The 22,411-nt window shown below is 40.3% G+C and overlaps 1 protein-coding gene across 2 annotated transcripts in view; it reads left to right on the top strand.

The window, feature by feature from the left end:
* The window catches only part of baiap2l2a (BAR/IMD domain containing adaptor protein 2 like 2a), a 63,309-nt gene that overhangs the window by 34,109 nt on the left and 6,789 nt on the right, over nt 1–22,411 (top strand). For both annotated transcript variants that reach the window (XM_034190203.1, XM_034190204.1), the window contains exons 8-12: nt 7,814–7,912; nt 12,517–12,586; nt 14,438–14,651; nt 18,215–18,280; nt 21,267–21,459. In XM_034190203.1, coding sequence (XP_034046094.1) covers nt 7,814–7,912; nt 12,517–12,586; nt 14,438–14,651; nt 18,215–18,280; nt 21,267–21,459 — 642 coding nt within the window. The remainder of the gene's footprint in view (nt 1–7,813; nt 7,913–12,516; nt 12,587–14,437; nt 14,652–18,214; nt 18,281–21,266; nt 21,460–22,411) is intronic.

The following is a 22,411-nucleotide window of genomic DNA, read 5'->3' as shown; positions in this document are numbered from 1 at the left end:
ATCTTTTAAAGGGTCTTTTAGTGGAGCTTAGGGCTAGTGGCTGGCGAACACTTTAGTATTTCTTTTGTTTTTCTTGTTGCTTAATGCTGAAAAATTATACTGTATTTGTTGTCTTTCTGCTGCCTGATTCTGTTTTTTCGCTCTGTTTGAGGTGCGGCTTCCTCCAGAGATGGGAGTGGGTGTCTTCTTCTGCAGGCCTCCCATCCTGTGCACCAGCATAGACTCCCAAAATTTCTTATATACAGTTGTATGCAAACGTTTGGGCACCCCTGAGAATTTTCATGATTTTCCTTTATAAATCATTGGTTGTCTGGATCAGAAATTTCCATTAAATATATCATATAGCAGACAAACACCCTGATATTTGAGAAGTGAAATGAAGTTTCTAGTATTTACAGAAATTGTACAATAATTATTTAAACAAAATTAGGCAGGTGCATAAATCTGGGCACCCTTGTCATTTTATTGATTTGAATACATTTTAGCACTAATTACTGGAACACAAAATTGGTTTGGTAAGCTCACTGACGCTTGACATCCTTACTCAGGTGAATCCAATCATGAAAAAGGGTATTTAAGGTGGCCATTTCCCCTGTTTGCATCTCTTTTAATGAGTGACAATATGGGAGCCTCTAAACAACTCTCAAATGACCTGAAAACAAAGATTGTGCAACATCATGGTTTAGGTGAAGGATACAAAAATCTATCTCAGAGATTTCAGCTGTCAGTTTCCACTGTGAGAAACATAGTAAGGAAATTGTGGACCGCAGGCGCAGTGGCAGGCCTAGAAAAATCTTGGATAAGCTGAAGAGAAGGATCATGAGAACAGTCATAGTGAACCCACAGACCTGCTCCAAAGACCTACAACATGATCTTGCTGCAGATAGTGTCTTTGTGCATCGTTCAGTTACATAGCGCACTTTGCACAAAGAGATGTTGTATGATTCTGTAATGCAGAGGAAGCCTTTTCTGTGTACATGCCACAAACAGAGTCGCTTGAGGTATGCTCAAGCACATTTGGACAATCCAGCTTCATTTTGGAATAAGGTGCTGTGGACTGATGAAAATAAAATTGAGTTATTTGGACATAATAAGGGGTGGTATGCATGGCTGAAAAAGAACACAGCATTCCAAGAAAAATGCTTGCTACCTACAGTAAAATTTGGAGGTGGTTCCATCATGCTGTGTGCCTATGTGGCCAGTGCAGGTACTGGGAATTGTGTTAAAGTTGAGGGTCACATGGATTCCAGTCAATATCAGCAGACTGACAACAATGTTCATGAATCAGTGCCAAAGTTGAAGATGTGCCAGGGCTGGATCTTTTAACAAGACAACAACCCTAAATACTGCCCAAAATCTACTAAGGCATTCATGCAGAGGAACAAGTACAACATGGTCATCTCAGTCCCCATACCTGAATATTATTGAAAATCTGTGGTGTGATTTTAAGTGGGCTGTCCATGCTCGGAATCCAACAAACCTGAGATGTTTTGTAAAGAAGAATGGCCTAAATACCTTCAACCAGAATCCAGACTCTCATTGGAAGCTATAGGAAGCATTTATCAATCAATCAATCAATTTTATTTATATAGCGCCAAATCACAACAAACAGTTGCCCCAAGGCACTTTATATTGTAAGGCAAGGCCATACAATAATTACGTAAAACCCCAACGGTCAAAACGACCCCCTGTGAGCAAGCACTTGGCGACAGTGGGAAGGAAAAACTCCCTTTTAACAGGAAGAAACCTCCAGCAGAACCAGGCTCAGGGAGGAGCAGTCTTCTGCTGAGACTGGTTGGGGCTGAGGGAGAGAACCAGGAAAAAGACATGCTGTGGAGGGGAGCAGAGATCGATCACTAATGATTAAATGCAGAGTGGTGCATACAGAGCAAAAAGAGAAAGAAACACTCAGTGCATCATGGGAACCCCCCAGCAGTCTAAGTCTATAGCAGCATAACTAAGGGATGGTTCAGGGTCACCTGATCCAGCCCTAACTATAAGCTTTAGCAAAAAGGAAAGTTTTAAGCCTAATCTTAAAAGTAGAGAGGGTGTCTGTCTCCCTGATCCGAATTGGGAGCTGGTTCCACAGGAGAGGAGCCTGAAAGCTGAAGGCTCTGCCTCCCATTCTACTCTTACAAACCCTAGGAACTACAAGTAAGCCTGCAGTCTGAGAGCGAAGCACTCTATTGGGGTGATATGGTACTATGAGGTCCCTAAGATAAGATGGGACCTGATTATTCAAAACCTTATAAGTAAGAAGAAGAATTTTAAATTCTATTCTAGAATTAACAGGAAGCCAATGAAGAGAGGCCAGTATGGGTGAGATATGCTCTCTCCTTCTAGTCCCCGTTAGTACTCTAGCTGCAGCATTTTGAATTAACTGAAGGCTTTTCAGGGAACTTTTAGGACAACCTGATAATAATGAATTACAATAGTCCAGCCTAGAGGAAATAAATGCATGAATTAGTTTTTCAGCATCACTCTGAGACAAGACCTTTCTAATTTTAGAGATATTGCGTAAATGCAAAAAAGCAGTCCTACATATTTGTTTAATATGCGCTTTGAATGACATATCCTGATCAAAAATGACTCCAAGATTTCTCACAGTATTACTAGAGGTCAGGGTAATGCCATCCAGAGTAAGGATCTGGTTAGACACCATGTTTCTAAGATTTGTGGGGCCAAGTACAATAACTTCAGTTTTATCTGAGTTTAAAAGCAGGAAATTAGAGGTCATCCATGTCTTTATGTCTGTAAGACAATCTTGCAGTTTAGCTAATTGGTGTGTGTCCTCTGGCTTCATGGATAGATAAAGCTGGGTATCATCTGCGTAACAATGAAAATTTAAGCAATACCGTCTATTAATACTGACTAAGGGAAGCATGTATAAAGTGAATAAAATTGGTCCTAGCACAGAACCTTGTGGAACTCCATAATTAACCTTAGTCTGTGAAGATGATTCCCCATTTACATGAACAAATTGTAATCTATTAGATAAATATGATTCAAACCACCGCAGCGCAGTGCCTTTAATACCTATGGCATGCTCTAATCTCTGTAATAAAATTTTATGGTCAATAGTATCAAAAGCAGCACTGAGGTCTAACAGAACAAGCACAGAGATGAGTCCACTGTCTGAGGCCATAAGAAGATCATTTGTAACCTTCACTAATGCTGTTTCTGTACTATGATGAATTCTAAAACCTGACTGAAACTCTTCAAATAGACCATTCCTCTGCAGATGATCAGTTAGCTGTTTTACAACTACCCTTTCAAGAATTTTTGAGAGAAAAGGAAGGTTGGAGATTGGCCTATAATTAGCTAAGATAGCTGGGTCAAGTGATGGCTTTTTAAGTAATGGTTTAATTACTGCCACCTTAAAAGCCTGTGGTACATAGCCAACTAACAAAGATAGATTGATCATATTTAAGATCAAAGCATTAAATAATGGTAGGGCTTCCTTGAGCAGCCTGGTAGGAATGGGGTCTAATAGACATGTTGATGGTTTGGATGAAGTAACTAATGAAAATAACTCAGACAGAACAATCTGAGAGAAAGAGTCTAACCAAATACCGGCATCACTGAAAGCAGCCAAAGATAACGATATGTCTTTGGGATGGTTATGAGTAATTTTTTGTCTAATAGTTAAAATTTTGTTAGTAAAGAAAGTCATGAAGTCATTACTAGTTAAAGTTAATGGAATACTCAGCTCAATAGAGCTCTGACTCTTTGTCAGCCTGGCTACCGTGCTGAAAAGAAACCTGGGGTTGTTCTTATTTTCTTCAATTAGTGATGAGTAGTAAGATGTCCTAGCTTTACGGAGGGCTTTTTTATAGAGCAACAGACTCTTTTTCCAGGCTAAATGAAGATCTTCTAAATTAGTGAGACGCCATTTCCTCTCCAATTTACGGGTTATCTGCTTTAAGCTGGGAGTTTGTGAGTTATACCACAGGGTCAGGCACTTCTGATTTAAAGCTCTCTTTTTCAGAGGAGCTACAGCATCCAAAGTTGTCTTCAATGAGGATGTAACACTATTGACGAGATACTCTATCTCACTTACAGAGTTTAGGTAGCTACTCTGCACCGTGTTGGTATATGGCATTAGAGAACATAAAGAAGGAATCATATCCTTAAACCTAGTTACAGCGCTTTCTGAAACACTTCTAGTGTAATGAAACTTATTCCCCACTGCTGGGTAGTCCATCAGAGTAAATGTAAATGTTATTAAGAAATGATCAGACAGAAGGGAGTTTTCAGGGAATACTGTTAAGTCTTCTATTTCCATACCATAAGTCAGAACAAGATCTAAGATATGATTAAAGTGGTGGGTGGACTCATTTACATTTTGAGCAAAGCCAATAGAGTCTAATAATAGATTAAATGCAGTGTTGAGGCTGTCATTCTCAGCATCTGTGTGGATGTTAAAATCGCCCACTATAATTATCTTATATGAGCTAAGCACTAAGGCAGACAAAAGGTCCTAAAATTCATAGAGAAACTCACAGTAACGACCAGGTGGACGATAGATAATAACAAATAAAACTGTTTTTTTGGACTTCCAATTTGGATGGACAAGACTAAGAGTCAAGCTTTCAAATGAATTAAAGCTCTGTCTGGGTTTTTGATTAATTAATAAGCTGGAATGGAAGATTGCTGCTAATCCTCCGCCTCGGCCCATGCTACGAGCATTCTGACAGTTAGTGTGACTCGGGGGTGTTGACTCATTTAAACTAACATATTCATCCTGCTGTAACCAGGTTTCTGTAAGGCAGAATAAATCAATATGTTGATCAATTATTATATCATTTACCAACAGGGACTTAGAAGAGAGAGACCTAATGTTTAATAGACCTTCATTTAACTGTTTTAGTCTGTGGTGCAGTTGAAGGTGCTATATTATTTTTTCTTTTTGAATTTTTATGCTTAAATAGATTTTTACTGGTTATTGGTGGTCTGGGAGCAGGCACCGTCTCTACGGGGATGGGGTAATGAGGGGATGGCAGGGGGAGAGAAGCTGCAGAGAGGTGTGTAAGACTACAACTCTGCTTCCTGGTCCCAACCCTGGATAGTCACGGTTTGGAGGATTTAAGAAAATTGTCCAGATTTCTAGAAATGAGAGCTGCTCCATCCAAAGTGGGATGGATGCCGTCTCTCCTAACAAGACCAGGTTTTCCCCAGAAGCTTTGCCAATTATCTATGAAGCCCACCTCATTTTTTGGACACCACTCAGACAGACAGCAATTCAAGGAGAACATGCGGCTAAACATGTCACTCCCGGTCCGATTGGGGAGGGGCCCAGAGAAAACTACAGAGTCTGACATTGTTTTTGCAAAGTTACACACCGATTCAATGTTAATTTTAGTGACCTCCGATTGGCGTAACCGGGTGTCATTACTGCCGACGTGAATTACAATCTTACCAAATTTACGCTTAGCCTTAGCCAGCAGTTTCAAATTTCCTTCAATGTCGCCTGCTCTGGCCCCCGGAAGACGATTGACTATGGTTGCTGGTGTCGCTAACTTCACATTTCTCAAAACAGAGTCGCCAATAACCAGAGTTTGATCCTCGGCGGGTGTGTCGCTGAGTGGGGAAAAACAGTTAGAAATGTGAACGGGTTGGCGGTGTACACGGGGCTTCTGTTTAGAACTACGCTTCCTCCTCACAGTCACCCAGTCGGCCTGCTTTCCCGGCTGCTCGGGATCTGCCAGAGGGGAACTAACGGCGGCTAAGCTACCTTGGTCCGCACCGACTACAGGGGCCTGGCTAGCTGTAGAATTTTCCACGGTGCGGAGCCGAGTCTCCAATTCGCCCAGCCTGGCCTCCAAAGCTATGAATAAGCTACACTTATTACAAGTACCATTACTGCTAAAGGAGGCCGAGGAATAACTAAACATTTCACACCCAGAGCAGAAAAGTGCGGGAGAGACAGGAGAAGCCGCCATGCTAAACCGGCTAAGAGCTAGTAGCTGCGCTAAGCTAGCGGATTCCTAAAAACACGCAAAGTGAATAATGTGTAAATAATTTAGAGGTGATTCAGCAGAGGGAGTGCTTTAGTTAAGGCACATGAAGATTACACTGGGAAACAAATCGTTATCTAGATAACTAGATCAATCTAACTGCGCAGATTAAACAGCTAACAGATACAGCAAAACACCGCTGTGCTCCGGAACAGGAAGTGATACAATACCGCAGTGAGAGCCAACCACCAGTAGAGGCAAGCAAGAGCGTCGGTCCTAATTTAGAGGCTGTTATTTCTGCAAAAGGAGGATCTACTAAATATTGATGTATTTTTTTCTGTTGGGGTGCCCAAATTTATGCACCTGCTTAATTTTGTTAAAAAAAAAGTATTGCACACTTTCTGTAAATCCTACAAACTTCATTTCACTTCTCAAATATGACTGTTTGTCTGCTATATGATATATTTAACTGAAATTGCTGATCCAAACAACCAATGATTTATAAAGGAAAATCATGGAAATCATCAGGGGTGCCCAAACCTTTACATACAACTGTATTTGTATTGTTAACTGTGTTGGTAGCATGGCCCACGCAGAGGGTCACCCCATTGAGTCTGGTCTGCTTGAGGTTTCTTCCTCAAATCATCAGAGTGAGTTTGTCCTTATTTCTCGCCTGTGTGCTTGCTCTAGGAGTGGTAAGGTTAGACCTTACTTGTGTGCTATAGAATTGAAATAAATTGAATTGAATTGAAGGAAACACACTAATTCTGAAAGTTTTTGTGTTAACCGACACACGCGCCAAAAGGCATTATGGGAAATGATATTTTCAGAGTCTCCATCTCATCACTCCACCCCCCCCCCCCCCAACAACACTGCCACTGGATGGCAGTGTGTATAGCAACCTACATATTTGTGAACCTCTGAGCAGTTTTGCACTCAGAATGTCTCAATATTGGGTAACTGAGCAAAGCAATGAATGCGTGTGATCGGTGATCGACAAATGCTGAATCACACAAACAGAATGTTCAGTTTTGCAAATGCCCTTTTTTTAACAAATGAAAAAAATGATATATTTACAAATACACATTTATTTGTAAAAACATTAGTTACAAATTGGAAACGTGTGTTTCTGGATTGCAAAACGTGTGCAAATCAAAGAATATTTGTAGATCACCCTCTGCATTTGGAGGTATTAATGAGACAAATTTAACTCAGTATTTGTTAAGCTTTGTCAAAACCTAACTGTTAGAATGGCCCAAGCAGAGGGTCACCCCTTTGAGTCTGGTCTGCTTGAGGTTTCTTCCTCAAATCATCAGAGGGAGCTCTTCCTTACCACTGTCACCTATGTGGTTGTTTAGGGGTTGGTAAGGTTAGACTTTGCCTGTGTGAAGCACCTTGAGGAAGCTTTGTTGTGATTTGGCATAATGTAAAATTAAATAAATTGAAATAGAAAATTGGAGTTCAAAGTGAAATATTCACTGTGTGAAAATGTTAAAAAATTTGAATTGCTTCAGAAAATGGCTTGAAATAACCAAAACAATGATTCAGAACTTAAAAGTTTAAGAAGTCATTTAAATTCAGTTTCAACGCATTAGGATGGTGGCATCTACTAGACGCTGGGATCCCCTTTGCCCCTCAAGAAATTAATAGAAACTTCAGCAAAGGTAGCTGCATGTAGTTTATTTTTTTCCTGTCTGTCCATGCGACTGTCTCAGCGGGCTACAGCAGTGTTCTGCCTTTTCACAGGTTCCCCATGTGTACTTCATCACCATGCCAGTGCAAATGTATTCACCACAACGTACCGTAACCCACTGCTGCTGATCTGTTTCCGAATATTTGTGTTTGTTGCGTGGCAGATGAGGGGTTTGCTCCAGCAGCGGGCAGATACCTGGAAACACAACGTGAACGTCACCAGAAAGCCTGACGTCACACAGTCCAACATGCCGGACAACATGGTGAGTTCTGCGGTGATATCGGAGCAGAAAAGATTCACAAGGCAACCCGCTGAGTTTTCTGAATGAGATATTCGCACAGGAGAGCAGCCAGGTCACTTTAAAAAATTTTACATAATCAAGAGTATTCTTGTGGTTTGAGATGTGATTCTGTTTTTTAGGATTTGAATTGCAGAACGCTGCATAAGAATGCTGAAATAGTTTACATAATTAGAGAAAGTTCAACAAAGTTACAGTATGTAGGATTTAGTGGCACCTAGTGGGGAAGTTGCAGATTGCATTCCTGCAACCTCAAGCAATTGCATTGGTTCCCTTCATGTTTTCAATTCTTTGGCGACGGGGATTAATGATGCCTTAGTTTCTCTTCCCAGAAATGAGGGTTCTGAAAGCCGTTAGCCTGCATGAGCATCTAATAGAGAGTATCCAGGGGAGCAACCACTGATTCATCTTCTTCTTTTGTTCAGTTTTCCAGTCCTGCAAAATGCAAAAAAAAAAAAAAAAAAAAAAAAAAAGGAGTAACAGTGCCCCCGTTTGGCTACCGTATCAACATGGTGGCCTCCATGAGGGGGCCCACTCTCCTCTAGATATGAAGGGCTCATTCTAAGCTTACAGAAACCCTTTTATTCGATACTGTAGGTAATTATACCCCAGTGAATAGATATTATGAATGATCTAGTTAATTTCTGCTAATAAACACCCCGTAATCCTGCACAATGTAGCTTTAAAATAGAAAATCTCATTTTCTTTAAAACTATTAAACTGCATTTATTTAATCAGAGGAATTACAGCCAAATGTAGGAACCAGATGATTAAGAACTACTGAACTACAGCTTTCTCACCTGGTTCCCACCTGGAAAATCAAAAGAACCATTTGTTTTGATTGAGTTTTGAAATAAAGACATCAGCTGAAGGAACCTCGGTTCAACAACATTTGTGTTACCAGGGTTCCCTCTGCTGGGCAAAGCCACGGTGCGAGACATGACACAGAAACAAGAAACAGGGAAGCTGTCTGAAAATGACTCAGCCCACAATTTGAACAGGAAAGACAAATTACACATTTTCTAGCATAAAGAAACCTGAGAATATGATTGTCACAAGGTGTTACGTACTTTTGTCCAAACACATAGCTGCAGAGTTAATAGATAACTTCTTCATACAGAACAATGAGCTTCTTCTGCATAAAACAAGGCACCTGCAGGAGATGTGCAATTAATAAATTCTTTGTTTTCTTTAACTGAAACTGTTGACTTATTGTCTGATGTAAAGAGAAGGCTTTGTTCCAGAACTGTGGGATTAACATTATGGAAAATCTGCAAACTGAAATCATATTGTTGTTTGTGTGGTGACTGACAGTATTGTTCAAGTAAACAACACAGCCATAAGCGCTGTTGGTTTTAGGCTATTTTTTATTTTAGACGATTGATGGGTGAAATACAGATGAGCCGTGCAGATCGCAGTTCCTGCTGTAATAACAATAAAGGGATTAACATGGATTCTGTTGTTTTTGTTTTGATGCTGAATGAAAATTGGAGGCACACGCCTGTAGATACCCACCTGATTGAAACCTGGGACACACTGCTGTAAGACGGGAGGTTATTATGGTCAATGCAAGGTCTCTGGTGTGTGATGGAGTGGCTAATTTGGAGTCTTGTTTCCTCAGTTCCACTTGAGATTAGACACTGGTGATGCTGATATCTTTGCAGGAGAACAAAGGTTGTAGGGTCCTGGTACTACCTGTCTTACTGTATGGCTGTGAAACTTGAACATTAACCAGTGACCTAAGGTGACCTATGATTCTGGGGTGCCACTGAAATGACTTTGTGTTAAATGAGCGGTTACTTAGGTAGACTCAGGGTGTACTCAAACTAGGCTCTCTGGACCATACCTGACGGCCTTACACCACACAAGTCCAATTTGTTTGAGTGGTGTGAGTGCTCTGGGCAGTGGCCAGGGCTGACCTGCTGGTGTGTATCTGGCCAGACTTGCAGAGATGGTCTGGGGCATGGTAAAGCTGGACTCTGCCATGGTCACTTGTAATGTTCTCACAAACAATAATGGAGCATGGAACTTGCACGTCATGCCACTGGTACAACTGTACAGTTTACCATTTCTTACTAATATTTTTTTTTTTGGGGGGGGGGGGGGCTTGTTTTTTATTTGTACTTTGTGGTTTGTTGCCTTTTATATGTCCCCTTGTTTACAGCACTTTGTTTCAGCTGCAGCTGTTTTTTTTTAAGTGCTTTATAAATAAAGTTGATTTGATTTGATTTGAATATTATAATTACTACTTGGATAATACAATCTTCAATTCACTTAACATTTGGCTTAAAAACTGGTCTGGTAAAGTATTTCCTCATCATCTGCTGCCTCTAGCAAAATCTTGTTGTGTGTAGTATGATTAATTGAGGAGTCTCTTATTGCATAATTTATTTTGATGCGATTGGCTTTATGGGGAGTGCATTGGGTGAAGTTCCTCAGTATTTTGTTGCATCCGAATGTGCCTCACTGACTGTGTGCATCCTTACCAGTATTTCACTATGTTTTACCATTTCTACAATGATCTACAGACATAAGCTCAGGTTATAGTAAACCCGTGTGAACACAAGCATCTGTGCAAAATGAGTTTTCAACAATTTATCTCAAGCATGGAGGTGCATAAAAAGCATTTATAAGAAACACCATGAATCTTTAGATCACCTGCTTTGTCATGAGCACACAGTAAGTTTTGCAGTGTAAAATTTGCTCTGCTGGGATAACATTTGATCCCAGCCCACACTCTATCAATCCAAAGGCATTGGAATGGAATATACGTCCTGCTATGCACCTCTGCAGAATACCTCCAGCTAAAATAATAATAATAAGTCTATCCAATAGCTTACTTGGAAACAGATCATAAAAAGTGGCTATATAGATGAATCCATTCTTTCAGAGCTGGAAACAAAGGAAAATGTACAGAAGCCTGGTAATTTTTTCCCTTTGTCTGTCTTTCATGCTGTGTTGATGTGGACGTGCTTGGGTCATGAATGTGAAGTGCCTAGTGTGAGTACGCCTTCAGATGAGAAGCATCTCTTGCATTGTGAGGGAGCATCAACAATGACTTTTACCCATGTAGTATGTTTTTTCTGATCCAGCACATACATGGTCCAGCATGCAGATGCCTTAGTGTTTTGGACCCCAGCAACTGGAGATGGGCATGTTTCACCTGCCTACAGCAGGTAGATGGTTACTTTAAAGAGATGGACCACTTGTCTGCATGGGTGGTTGCCATCCAGGGCCAAAGGTTATTTTGTGGTGTGGTGGATGTGATGACACATTGTACCAGAGATACCAATACTTCTGACCAGCACTGTAGTAACCAATGAATACGTAGATATTTTGGAATGGCAAATCAAATTTCGGGTTTGGCCACCAGGTGACTAGACAGACTGTTTTGTGGCAACAAAGCTCCTGTGCACACAATGTAAAAATTTAGATTTCATTATTAGTTATATTAGTTTCTCCTGAAGCTGGCTTTAAATGCTATGAATGTCTACCATCATTATTTTATACCTGCTCCAGATAGACAGATATCATTTTAGTGATACAACATGGAACTCATCTCTTATTTTAAGTTGAAGATTTGCCAGCTCACACTGGCTGACATGCTGACTAACTTATTGATAACAGATACTATGCACAGAAACATGGATGTTTTTGCCCATTTGTTTGTTTGTCTGTTTGTTTGTGAACAGCCTGGAGCCCCCATTTTTCATATATCATTATGACATTTTTACTGAAGATACATATATTGATAGGCAAGAACTGATTCGATTTTCAAGGCCAACAGATCAAAGGGAAAAGTCAGGAAAAATCTTGGAAAAACTGGAAAAATCCCTATCTTTAACAATGAATGCGTTTTCAAAAATTCAGAACTGTTAAAAAAGTTCAAATTTCTTTCATATTTGGGATCATTATGTATGATAGTCTCCTTTATCACTTAAAAAGTTTGATCTGGATCTAATCCAGGTTACAGATTTTGTGGCCAGTTAAATTTAAAATCAAAAATCCAATTTAATGTATATTTTACATTATATCTTAGTCAAACATGCTCCAGTCACTCTCATATTTGAAAGTCAGGTGCAAACTGGCACTCACTATCACCTGACAAAGTTTGATCTGGATCTGATCAGGATTGTGGATTTTGTGGACATTTGAATTTAATATTGAAAAGCCCATTGGATGTACATTTTGCATTATATCTCAATCAAAAGTGCTTCAATAACTCTCCTTTGTGAGAATGAGGTGCAAATTGGCACTCTCAATGAATAAACTATTGCAGATTCAGCGGATATTTGATTTTAACATTCAAAAGCCCCTTTGATTTATATTATTTTGTATTATATTTTATCTTATGAAAAGTCACTTCTAACAGGACTTTGACCTTGACAATTTTTTCCAAGGTAAAAATTTGTGGAATTGGAAACTAGTGTTGTTGGAGGTTTGCACTCTATGAGTGCAGTGCTCTAGTTGAAAACTGCACAGATTTATGAACTTTCTATACAACTCTATAGAATACAATTTCTATAGAACTTTCTGTACAATTAGCTGTTTATTTGTTCATTGTGCAGCTGAGAATGAGAGAGGAGGAGATCAGAAGGAGCAGAGAGGAGCAGCCCCTTGGCAAAGTTCCATCAAGAGGTGAGTTATTAGTTTCATTCCAAAACTCTGGATTTATTCAATGTACTTATATTGACTCAATCATTGTGATTGTGTCAAGATGTAAAATGTCACCTTTTGAGCAATTTCAGTGATATTAATAATACAACTAACAAGAAACTGGAACCATATGTAACTGTAAAATGTACCTAAAACTGACTCTGCACAATATCTATCCACTTTCTAAACGTGCTGTGGTGTACACCCTTCACAAGCTGCCAGTCTACAGCAGGATAGATACACACAGACAGACAAACTCATTCACTCTCGCCTACAGTCAGTTGAGACTCACCAATTCACTGCATGATTTTGGAAGTAAGAGGAAACTGGAGCCCCCGTTTGGAACCCACACAAACACGTGGAGAACATACAATCTCCACACAGTGGACTTGGTTGGAAATGAACCTGTAAAGTTCTCATTGTGAGAAAACAATCATGTTCGTTTATTCAGTTGTTATTTGTTTCATCATTCCTCCATGTTGTACTTCCTTGCACAGTTTTTCCTTTGTTCTTTGAGTTAGTTTTGTTCCACAAGGTCCTGCAATCTCTCTGTGTTCAGTCCCCACCATGCTCAGTGTTTGGAGCGATGTGCTGGTGTCTCCTTGGTTTTGCTTTTGGTTTTATACACCCTGTCACGTTTGTGTTGTTATGTTGCGTTTATGTCCTTTCCCTTCCCCCTTGTGGTGTTTCTTCTTGCCTTCCCATGGTGGTTGTAGTTTATACTGGTTCCTTGTTATTTTGGCCCTTTGTTGTAATGTGTATTTTTTCTCGTTGTGTGTCACTACGTACGGGTCCTGTGTGCTGGCAATTCTGCAGTTGATTGATGAATGTCTTTTAAAAGGCACTCCTTTTCACATGCCCTCTGCCAGATAGACATGATTCCATCCTGCTTTCTCGCGTTCCTTGAATGTTGCCAGTGCTTGTAGTGAGTATCCTCTGTGGTTTAGCTTTAGCCATGTTTTCAACCTTTGAGTAAGTATTGTTTGACCTCTGAGGTTTTGCCTAATGTCTAAGGATACTGTTGAATACTGCTGCCTGGACTTGTGACACCTCCTTTCCACATAGCATATGTATACGTAGCTGTGATGACCATTTACCCGTTCATTACTATGGATGCCTCCACGATGTCTGACAGAGTGCAAAGGTCCTCCTACCATTTTTTTATGGTCCAGAATTTGCCTCAAGTGAATTGAAAAATAAATACAACTTTTGCTGTGGCGTGCAGAGAGGCTATGTACTAGGAAGTTAGCTTTGGACAGCTAATAAAGCTATGAAAAACAAACAAACTAGCTCATTTTCTTCAGTTGCTTGACCTTTGACATTCAAAGCATAGCTGGAGAAGTAAAAGGAAAGTAGTTTGGTGACTTTAACACATTGTGAATTTTAGTGCTTGTTTGTTTGCTTTTTTGCAGTGGTACAATACAAAGTGGTCGCCTCTCATTTTTGTCTCTATAGTGTTCCATGTGCATATTCCACACAACTAGATGATTAAAAACAGTCAAAAACAACCTCTCCTGGCTGCTGTGGTCACTATAATGAAATGTATTTCTTTGCATTGACCACTAGGTGGCATATCACGTATATTTGCAGACAGTCCATGCTTTGTGAAAACAAGGCGTGAATGATGGCAGTTTATTGTTTTTTTTTAAACTAGAATAGATGTTCACTACCAAGAGACACTTTTATGAGTCAGTGTTTATGGGTCTTCAGCTTGGTCCATGACAACCTCGAAGCCACCGACTCTGCATGATCTGTCCCCTTTAACTACACTTTTGTCTTCACTATTAGCATCCTATTCTTTCTGGACTCACTCTTCACTTGTAATTTTTCCAGCTCCATCTCCCCAGGGAAGAATTTCTCGCTCTAGCTCTCCGACAGATTTGGCTGGCTCAGGCGGAGGAGGACGGCTCATGAGGGCGTTGTTGACTTACCAGCCCGGTTCCTCCAATAGCAGCATCCTCTCCTTCACCAAGGGAGAAATTATCACCGTGCTCGTCCGACAGGCCAGGAATGGCTGGCTGTACGGGCGCACCAGCATGAGTTCATGGTGAGAAATATGCATTTCTCACTCAATTCATCATATATTGACATTTGGTCAAAACAAACCTTTTGCATTAGTGAGACTGTGCTGGTTTTACTGTTGACTATACATAAGGCCAGTATGTCAGTTTATGAAACACGGTATTTAAATTTTAGCTCCTCTTTTTCCACTTTATGGTATCATTCATTAGGAATTAAGTTGATTCATGATTTTGTATCTGCTCTTCTTCAAGCAGCATGACATCATCAATTCAAAAGTTATTTTAGATTAATTTTGCAAGATACATTCCATCATTATTTTAAGGTATAAAAATGTACTCTTCCCCAAGATATTTTGTTTTAAAACACTTGAAGAACTTTTTCCCATCCTCTCAGTGAAAAATATGAGGTCTGTCCATAAAGTATAGGTCCTTTTTATTTTTTCAAAAACTATGTGGATTTCATTCATATGTTTTTACGTCAGACATGCTTGAACCCTCGTGCGCATGCGTGAGTTTTTCCACGCCTGTCGGTGACGTCATTTGCCTGTGAGCACTCCTTGTGGGAGGAGTCGTCCAGCCCCTCGTCGGAATTCCTTTGTCTGAGAAGTTGCTGAGAGGCTGGCGCTTTGTTTGAGCAAAATTTTTTCTAAACCTGTGAGACACATCGAAGTGGACACGGTTCAAAAAATTAAGCTGGTTTTCGGTGAAAATTTTAACGGCTGATGAGAGATTTTGAGGTGATACTGTCGCTTTAAGGACTTCCCATGGAGCGAGATGTCGCGCAGCGCTCTCAGGCGCCGTCGTCAGCCTGTTTCAAGCTGAAAACCTCCACATTTCAGGCTCTATTGATCCAGGACGTCATGAGAGAACAGAGAAGTTTCAGAAGAAGTCGGTTTCAGCATTTTATCCGGATATTCCACTGTTAAAGGAGATTTTTTTTAATGAAAGACGTGCGGCGGCACAGGAAAAACACCTCCGTGTTGATAACCATTTGTAAAATCCAGGTGGCTTTTGATGGCTTTCAGTGGAGTGAGTATATGAGAAATTGTTTAACAGCTGGACATGTTCCAACTTGTCCTTAAGTCTTCCAACGGAGGTGTTTTTCCTGTGGCGGAGCGTCCACACTTTCATTAAAAAAATCTCCTTTAACAGTGGAATATCCGGATAAAATGCTGAAACCGACTTCTTCTGAAACTTCTCTGTTCTCTCACGACGTCCTGGATCAATAGAGCCTGAAATGTGGAGGTTTTCAGCTTGAAACAGGCTGACGACGGCGCCTGAGAGCGCTGCGCGGCGTCTCGCACCATGGGAAGTCCTTAAAGCGACAGTATCACCTCAAAATCTCTTATCAGCCGTTAAAATTTTCACTGAAAACCAGCTTAATTTTTCGAACCGTGTCCACTTCGATGTGCCTCACAGGTTTAGAAAAAATTTTGATCAAACAAAGCGCCAGTCTCTCAGCAACTTCTCAGACAAAGGAATTCCGACGAGGGGCTGGACGACTCCTCCCACAAGGAGTGCTCACAGGCGAATGACGTCACCGACAGGCGTGGAAAAACTCACGCATGCGCACGAGGGTTCAAGCATGTCTGACATAAAAACATATGAATGAAATCCATATAGTTTTTGAAAAAAATAAAAAGGACCTATACTTTATTGACAGACCTCGTATAGCAAATTATCCAACCCTGAAGCTTCCACTTCTATGAATGTCCTTTTTAAACTTGGGTTGAACTTTGATTGGCCTGTTTCATTTGTGATGTAAAAAGATGCGCTTGTGAAAAACTGAAAGTTCAAGTGGGTGCAAAAAATCCTGCACCTTTCAAGGGAGGACTAAAGGAAAAAACAAACAAAACAAACAGGGATAATACATTTTTCTCTGTGAAGACTATACTTAATAATTACATTTTTTCCGCGAATCTGATTGGTTAATCGTGTGACATATCAGGCGTATAATATCTGTGCAACACTGGTCAAAGATGTATTATTCCGTGCCCTGACCAGTGTTCTGAAGAGATGTCATTACTGTTGAATGTCATTCCTGTCCTCCGCACGCAACAGCACATGCAACTGGGCACGCGCAGTATTGTCAGGAAGCGGAACTGTTGAGATGCACAATTCCGCACAACACCGGCTGAGCATGCTGCTAGCTGTTAGCACTGTTAGCTCAAAGTGAGAGAAAGTTGCGTACCATCGAAATGGGTGAATTTAACCCTTTGGGGTCTGAGGGCATTTTTTGGACAGTTCCCTCGCCTGGAATAAATGTTTTATTATTGCTGTTAACAGCTCTCCCTGCATTCCACAATCAAGTTTTATGTCTCTTTTTTTCAGGACATCCTGTACTTTCAAAATATATATGCTATAGTTGTGTTTTATAAGTGTAATAAAGGTTTACAATCAGAAATAAGAAAGGAAAAAGTAAAGTGGAAAATAATTTTCCACACATTTATTCAAAACACATAGCAAACTATAATAAACTAGTAACACATCACTCCTAAAAACAATCTTTGGTGTGTCACGTGAGGTGAATCTGCCCTATGATTGGATTTTGGAAAACCATGTGACGGTGAACCAATTCCGATTGGACATTCACATTGCTCACGTCATCACACAGCTTCTATGAGGAGTACAAAGATGGTGGATGGTGGCTCGAAAGTCCACGGAGTTAACTTTTCAGCAAAAAAAGTAGGTTTCTATCTCATATCATAAAAAGTAATTTATAATTTAGTAAAGCTTGGTCTCAGCCGTCGTATACGACCCCAGAGGGTTAAGCTGGGAAATGGGAATTAAGCACAATAGGGTTATTCCCTAATTCTAATCCATACATTTTTTTTCAACAAATTGGGGTAACAGTGGCAAAATATTCAACAATTTCACATTTGGCTGTATTACTCCGCGGTCTGACCGGTGTTCTGGCGAGATGTCATTCCTGTCGAATATCATTCCTGTCCTCCATACAACTGTGCACGCATGCGCAGTATTGTCGGATGTGGAACTGTCGATTTATACAACGAGCTGCACAATTCGACAGATCACTGGCCACGCACGCTGCTAGCTGTTAGCACTGTTAGCTGTTAGCGCTGTTAGCTGACAGCAAGAGAAAGTCGCGTAATGCTGCCGACGCCACTGAAATGGATGAATTTAAGATACAATACGAAAGTATCGATGTGGATTCTGATAACGTATTACCGTTTCACATTTGATGGATTTTCACAGTTGATGGATTACTGCGCGCTCTGACCGCTGTTGGAGCGATGCTTACTCACAGTAAGCCTCACCGACCGAATTACCTACAGAAAAATACACCGTGCAAATGATGGAATTGGATTAGAATGTAACGTGGAGCCAGTAAAACAGATACTTGTGACTGTATAACAGCATGAACATCCACAAATCATCAAACACAACAGGATTATTGCCATATTTGGGGTCTACAGTAAAAGGTCAAATCATTAAAAGCTGAAAGCTCATTAACTGCAAACAAAACTCACATTGTGTTACATGGGTCTGAATAACAGATGGAACTGTCCCCCTTAATTCAATAACTTCATATCTTTAATGCCTGCTTTATTTTCACTCTGTCCTTCAGTCAGGGATGGTTTCCAGCATCCTATGTGGAAGCAGTGGCTGATCCTCTAACGTCAACCAACTCCAGGTAAATGCCTACAGAAATGGATATTATTTGGATTACTAGAAAACATTATTACCTACATACTGTTATAGAAATAAACACCACAGCCACTGTCATCAGTCTGTTGATAACTGATCAAACAGTCAATTAGAGTTTCAAAAGGTAGACTGTAGCATGTACCATAAAATACGAATGAATTAACATGTATGTAGTACAGGATAATGTCATTAATATCATCAGTCTTCTGGGAATATTTTAAATATTCCTGATCACCTGTACTGTAGTAAAACAGTTACAAATTACAAATTTAAGGTTCAGTGAGTTCAGCCCATAATTTAAGACTAAGGATCCATCCATCCGTCCATCCATTCATGGGAAAACAGTGCAATCTCACGGCAGTTTGTGGTGGCATTATGAAAAGTACATTAATCTATAGATTCATGACAGGGGCACGAAAATGGGGTGGTTTTCATGATGGGGCAGAAATCCATTTTGTGACAGGGCACAAAATGTGGGCTGACGGGGGGTCTGGGGGCTATGGTTAGGGTTAGGTGAGGGTAGACACTTACGCTATGGTTATGGTTAGAGTTAGAAGAAGGGGTAGGATTATCAATAGCAAAATTTAAAAAAAAAGTGTCACGAAAATCGGGCACTTTTCGTGACAGGGCGCAAAAATAAACATGAGAATGGGCTGGGGGAACTCATGTTCTCAAGGTTAAAGCATAGGATCCTCCGTTCAAATCCTTGTCAGACTGGGAAATTACTAAAGGTTCATTGGGCAAAATTATTAATCCCCCAATTTCTTCTGGTGTGGAGTTGAATGTCTTGCATCCTGGCACCTCAACATCTATCGGTGAATGTGAGGCATCATTGTAAAGTACTTTGAGAGTGTGAAAATTAGAATATGAATATTCAATATACTGAATATTAGATGAAAAATGCTATACAAACAAAGTCCATTTACCATCTTTGAATGTATTTTATTTTAATTATTCTGTGCTGGGTCATTGTTGGATAACTATAGATCAGTGGGTAGGTGGTGGCAGGTGCCCACTATGAGTCCTGATTCCGTGGTGATCTATATAAACCTGTGCTAATAGCAGTGTTTAAAACCTTTGGAATAGAGGCCAGTGTTCAGATCCAAACTAGGTCAGACCATGTCTCCATTTAGTGTTAAATGTTGCATATCCCTATTTGGATGATTAAGCTTCGACGTGGTGCTGAGTATGATGCTGAACTGCTAAACTCTGGAGAAGACTGTCCAACCCCATGTTACAGCGGCACCAAGGCAAGTGAGGTAGCCAAAGCTGAGATAGCTCTTCTTAGGGATACCAAAAAGTTCCTGTTTCTATCCCAGGGTCTCTTTTCAGTTGGGTTTGCCTGGAAACCCTTTAGAAATAGGTCCTTGGGGAGATAGATATACAGTGAGGAAAATAAGTATTTGAATACCCTGTGATTTTGCAAGTTCTCCCACTTAGAAATCATGGAGGGGTCTGAAATTTTCATCTTAGGTGTATGTCCACTGTGGGAGACATAATCTAAAAAAAAAAAAAAAAAAAAAAAATCTGTAAATCACAATGTATGATTTTTTAAATAATTTATTTGTATGTTACTGCTGCAAATAAGTATTTGAACACCTGTGAAAATCAATGTTAATATTTGGTACAGTAGCCTTTGTTTGCAATTACAGAGGTCAAACATTTCCTGTAGTTTTTCACCAGGTTTTCACACACTGCAGCAGGGATTTTGGTCCACTCCTCCATACAGATCTTCTCCAAATCTTTCAGGTTTGGAGTTTCAGCTCCCTCCAAAGATTTTCTATTGAGTTCAGGTCTGGAGACTGGCCAGACCACTCCAGGACCTTGAAATGCTTCTTACGGAGCCCCTCCTTAGTTGTCCTGGCTGTGTGTTTGGGATCATTGTCATGCTGGAAGACCCAGCCATGACCCATCTTCAGTGCTCTAACTGAGGGAAGGATCTCACAATATCTCACAATACATGACCCCATCCATCCTCCCTTCAATACGGTGCAGTCGTCCTGTCCCCTTTGCAGAAGAGCACCCCCAGAGTATGATGTTTCCACCCCCATGCTTCACAGTTGGATGGTTATCTTGGGGTTGTTCTCATCCTCTAAACATGGTAAGTGGAGTTGATTCCAAAAAGCTCTATTCTGGTCTCATCTGACCACATAACCTTCTCCCATGTCTCCTCTGGATCATCCAGATGGTCACTGGTGAACTTCAAATGGGCCTGGACATGTGCTGGTTTGAGCAGAGGGACCTTGCTGCCCTAAGGGTTTTAAACCATGACAGCATCATGTGTTACTAATGTAATCTTTGTGACTGTGGTCCCAGCTCTCTTCAGGTCATTGACCAGATCCTCTTGTGTAGTTCTGAGCTTTCTCAGAATCATCCTTACCCCACAAAGTGAGATCTTGCATGGAATCCCAGACCGAGGGAGATTGACAGTCATCTTGTGTTTCTTCCACTTTCTAATAAATGACCATAACAGTTGTTGTCTTCTACCAAGCTGCTTGCCTGTTGTTCTGTAGTCCATCCCAGACGAACAGGTCAATCAGATAAAAAAGACTGGATTACAGAAAGCTCTGTCATAGAACCTGACCTCACAGAAACTGGCAGCCTGAGTAAGATAAGTCTGCTTCCACAAATCTCACTGTGAACCTAATGTATAAGAAAGACTTAATGAGGTTTTAATTAGGGATTTATAGCAACGGTTCATCGTGCTGCATATTTGAGTTTTTCCACACCTTGCAGATCAGCCTCTCCAGGCCTTTTCCATTCCTTGACGGGTCAGTTTTAAATCTGAGTGACTAGATCTGTTATAACAGCACGATGATGATCTACTTAAGACGTGGGTGACCCATTGCTGTGAGGAACAACAGTAAGAGCTTCAAAACCTCAACTGGATACATGGCTCACCTAGATTTCTAAATCGAGGAGTTAATTTAATGGACTGAAGTTCAATTCAATCTTTTATCCTCCAATTTTAGAAGCTCCACTCTCCGTGGAAGCAGCAGCATGAATAATCTGCTCAGCCAACCAGGGAGCAGCAGCTCCAGTGGAGCTCCGCCTCCACCGCCACCACCACCACCATCATCATCATCATCATTATCATCGCTATCCTCCAATAAACAAAGCACGTCGCTGCATGACAAAAGAGCGGCGTCTGTTTCAGAAAGCAAGGTTTGTGTCAGTTTATTTTTTCAGTGTGCACAGAGGCTCAGTGGAGTTAACTGAAAGTCATTTGCTGTTTGTCTGATTATGAATGGATGTGGAATTATTTATTGCTACATCAAAGAAAGCAGAAAGAATGCCACACAATAAATGTCTGACCCACAGATGAACAAATGCTATAACTGAAGTGATTTGCTAATGGCTGTAGTTTACTTCTGTGGGAAAAAACAAAAAAAAAAGTTTTTAATGCTCAGCGATACGATATATATAGCGATACATGACGATACTGATGATACGATGCGATACAATTCACCCCTGTTCCCATTTCGATGCAATTTGATTCAATTCCTCACAATGTGATTTGGTGCAATATGATTAGGGATGAGTATTGATAAGATTTTATCGATATTGATGCCATTATCGATTCCGCTTATCGATTGAATTCTTTATCAATTCCCTTATCAATACCTCTTTTGATTTTTCTGTGTACTTAAAGTAGGCATTACAGGTTTTCTATGTCAACAACATTTTATTGAGTCTCATAGTAAACAAATATGAAATGGTCACTGGATCCTTGATCTCTGGACAGGAATAGAAATAAATTCAATCAATCAACATTTATTTATAAAGCGCTTTACAGCACCGACTGGTGTCCAAAGTGCTTAACATTAAAAACACAAATTTACAAAAAATAAAACACATATAAAATAAAATTTTAAAACAACACATAAAAAAGAACATAAAAATAACAGAACATGCCACCACCCCACTAACTGTTAAAAGCCAGTTTAAATAAAAAGTCTTTAACTTAGATTTAAAAAGTGCTAGGTCAGGAATAGTACGTAACTCAAGAGGTAGCTCATTCCACAGTCTGGGGCCAGCTACCGCGAAAGCATGATCACCCCAGCGTTTATATCTTGACCTCGGAACATCTAAATAAAACTGGTCAGATGCCCTTAAT

Source organism: Thalassophryne amazonica, chromosome 16 (assembly GCF_902500255.1).
Source record: "Thalassophryne amazonica chromosome 16, fThaAma1.1, whole genome shotgun sequence".
Lineage (NCBI taxonomy): Eukaryota > Metazoa > Chordata > Actinopteri > Batrachoidiformes > Batrachoididae > Thalassophryne > Thalassophryne amazonica.
This window is presented reverse-complemented; position numbering and strand designations above follow the sequence as displayed.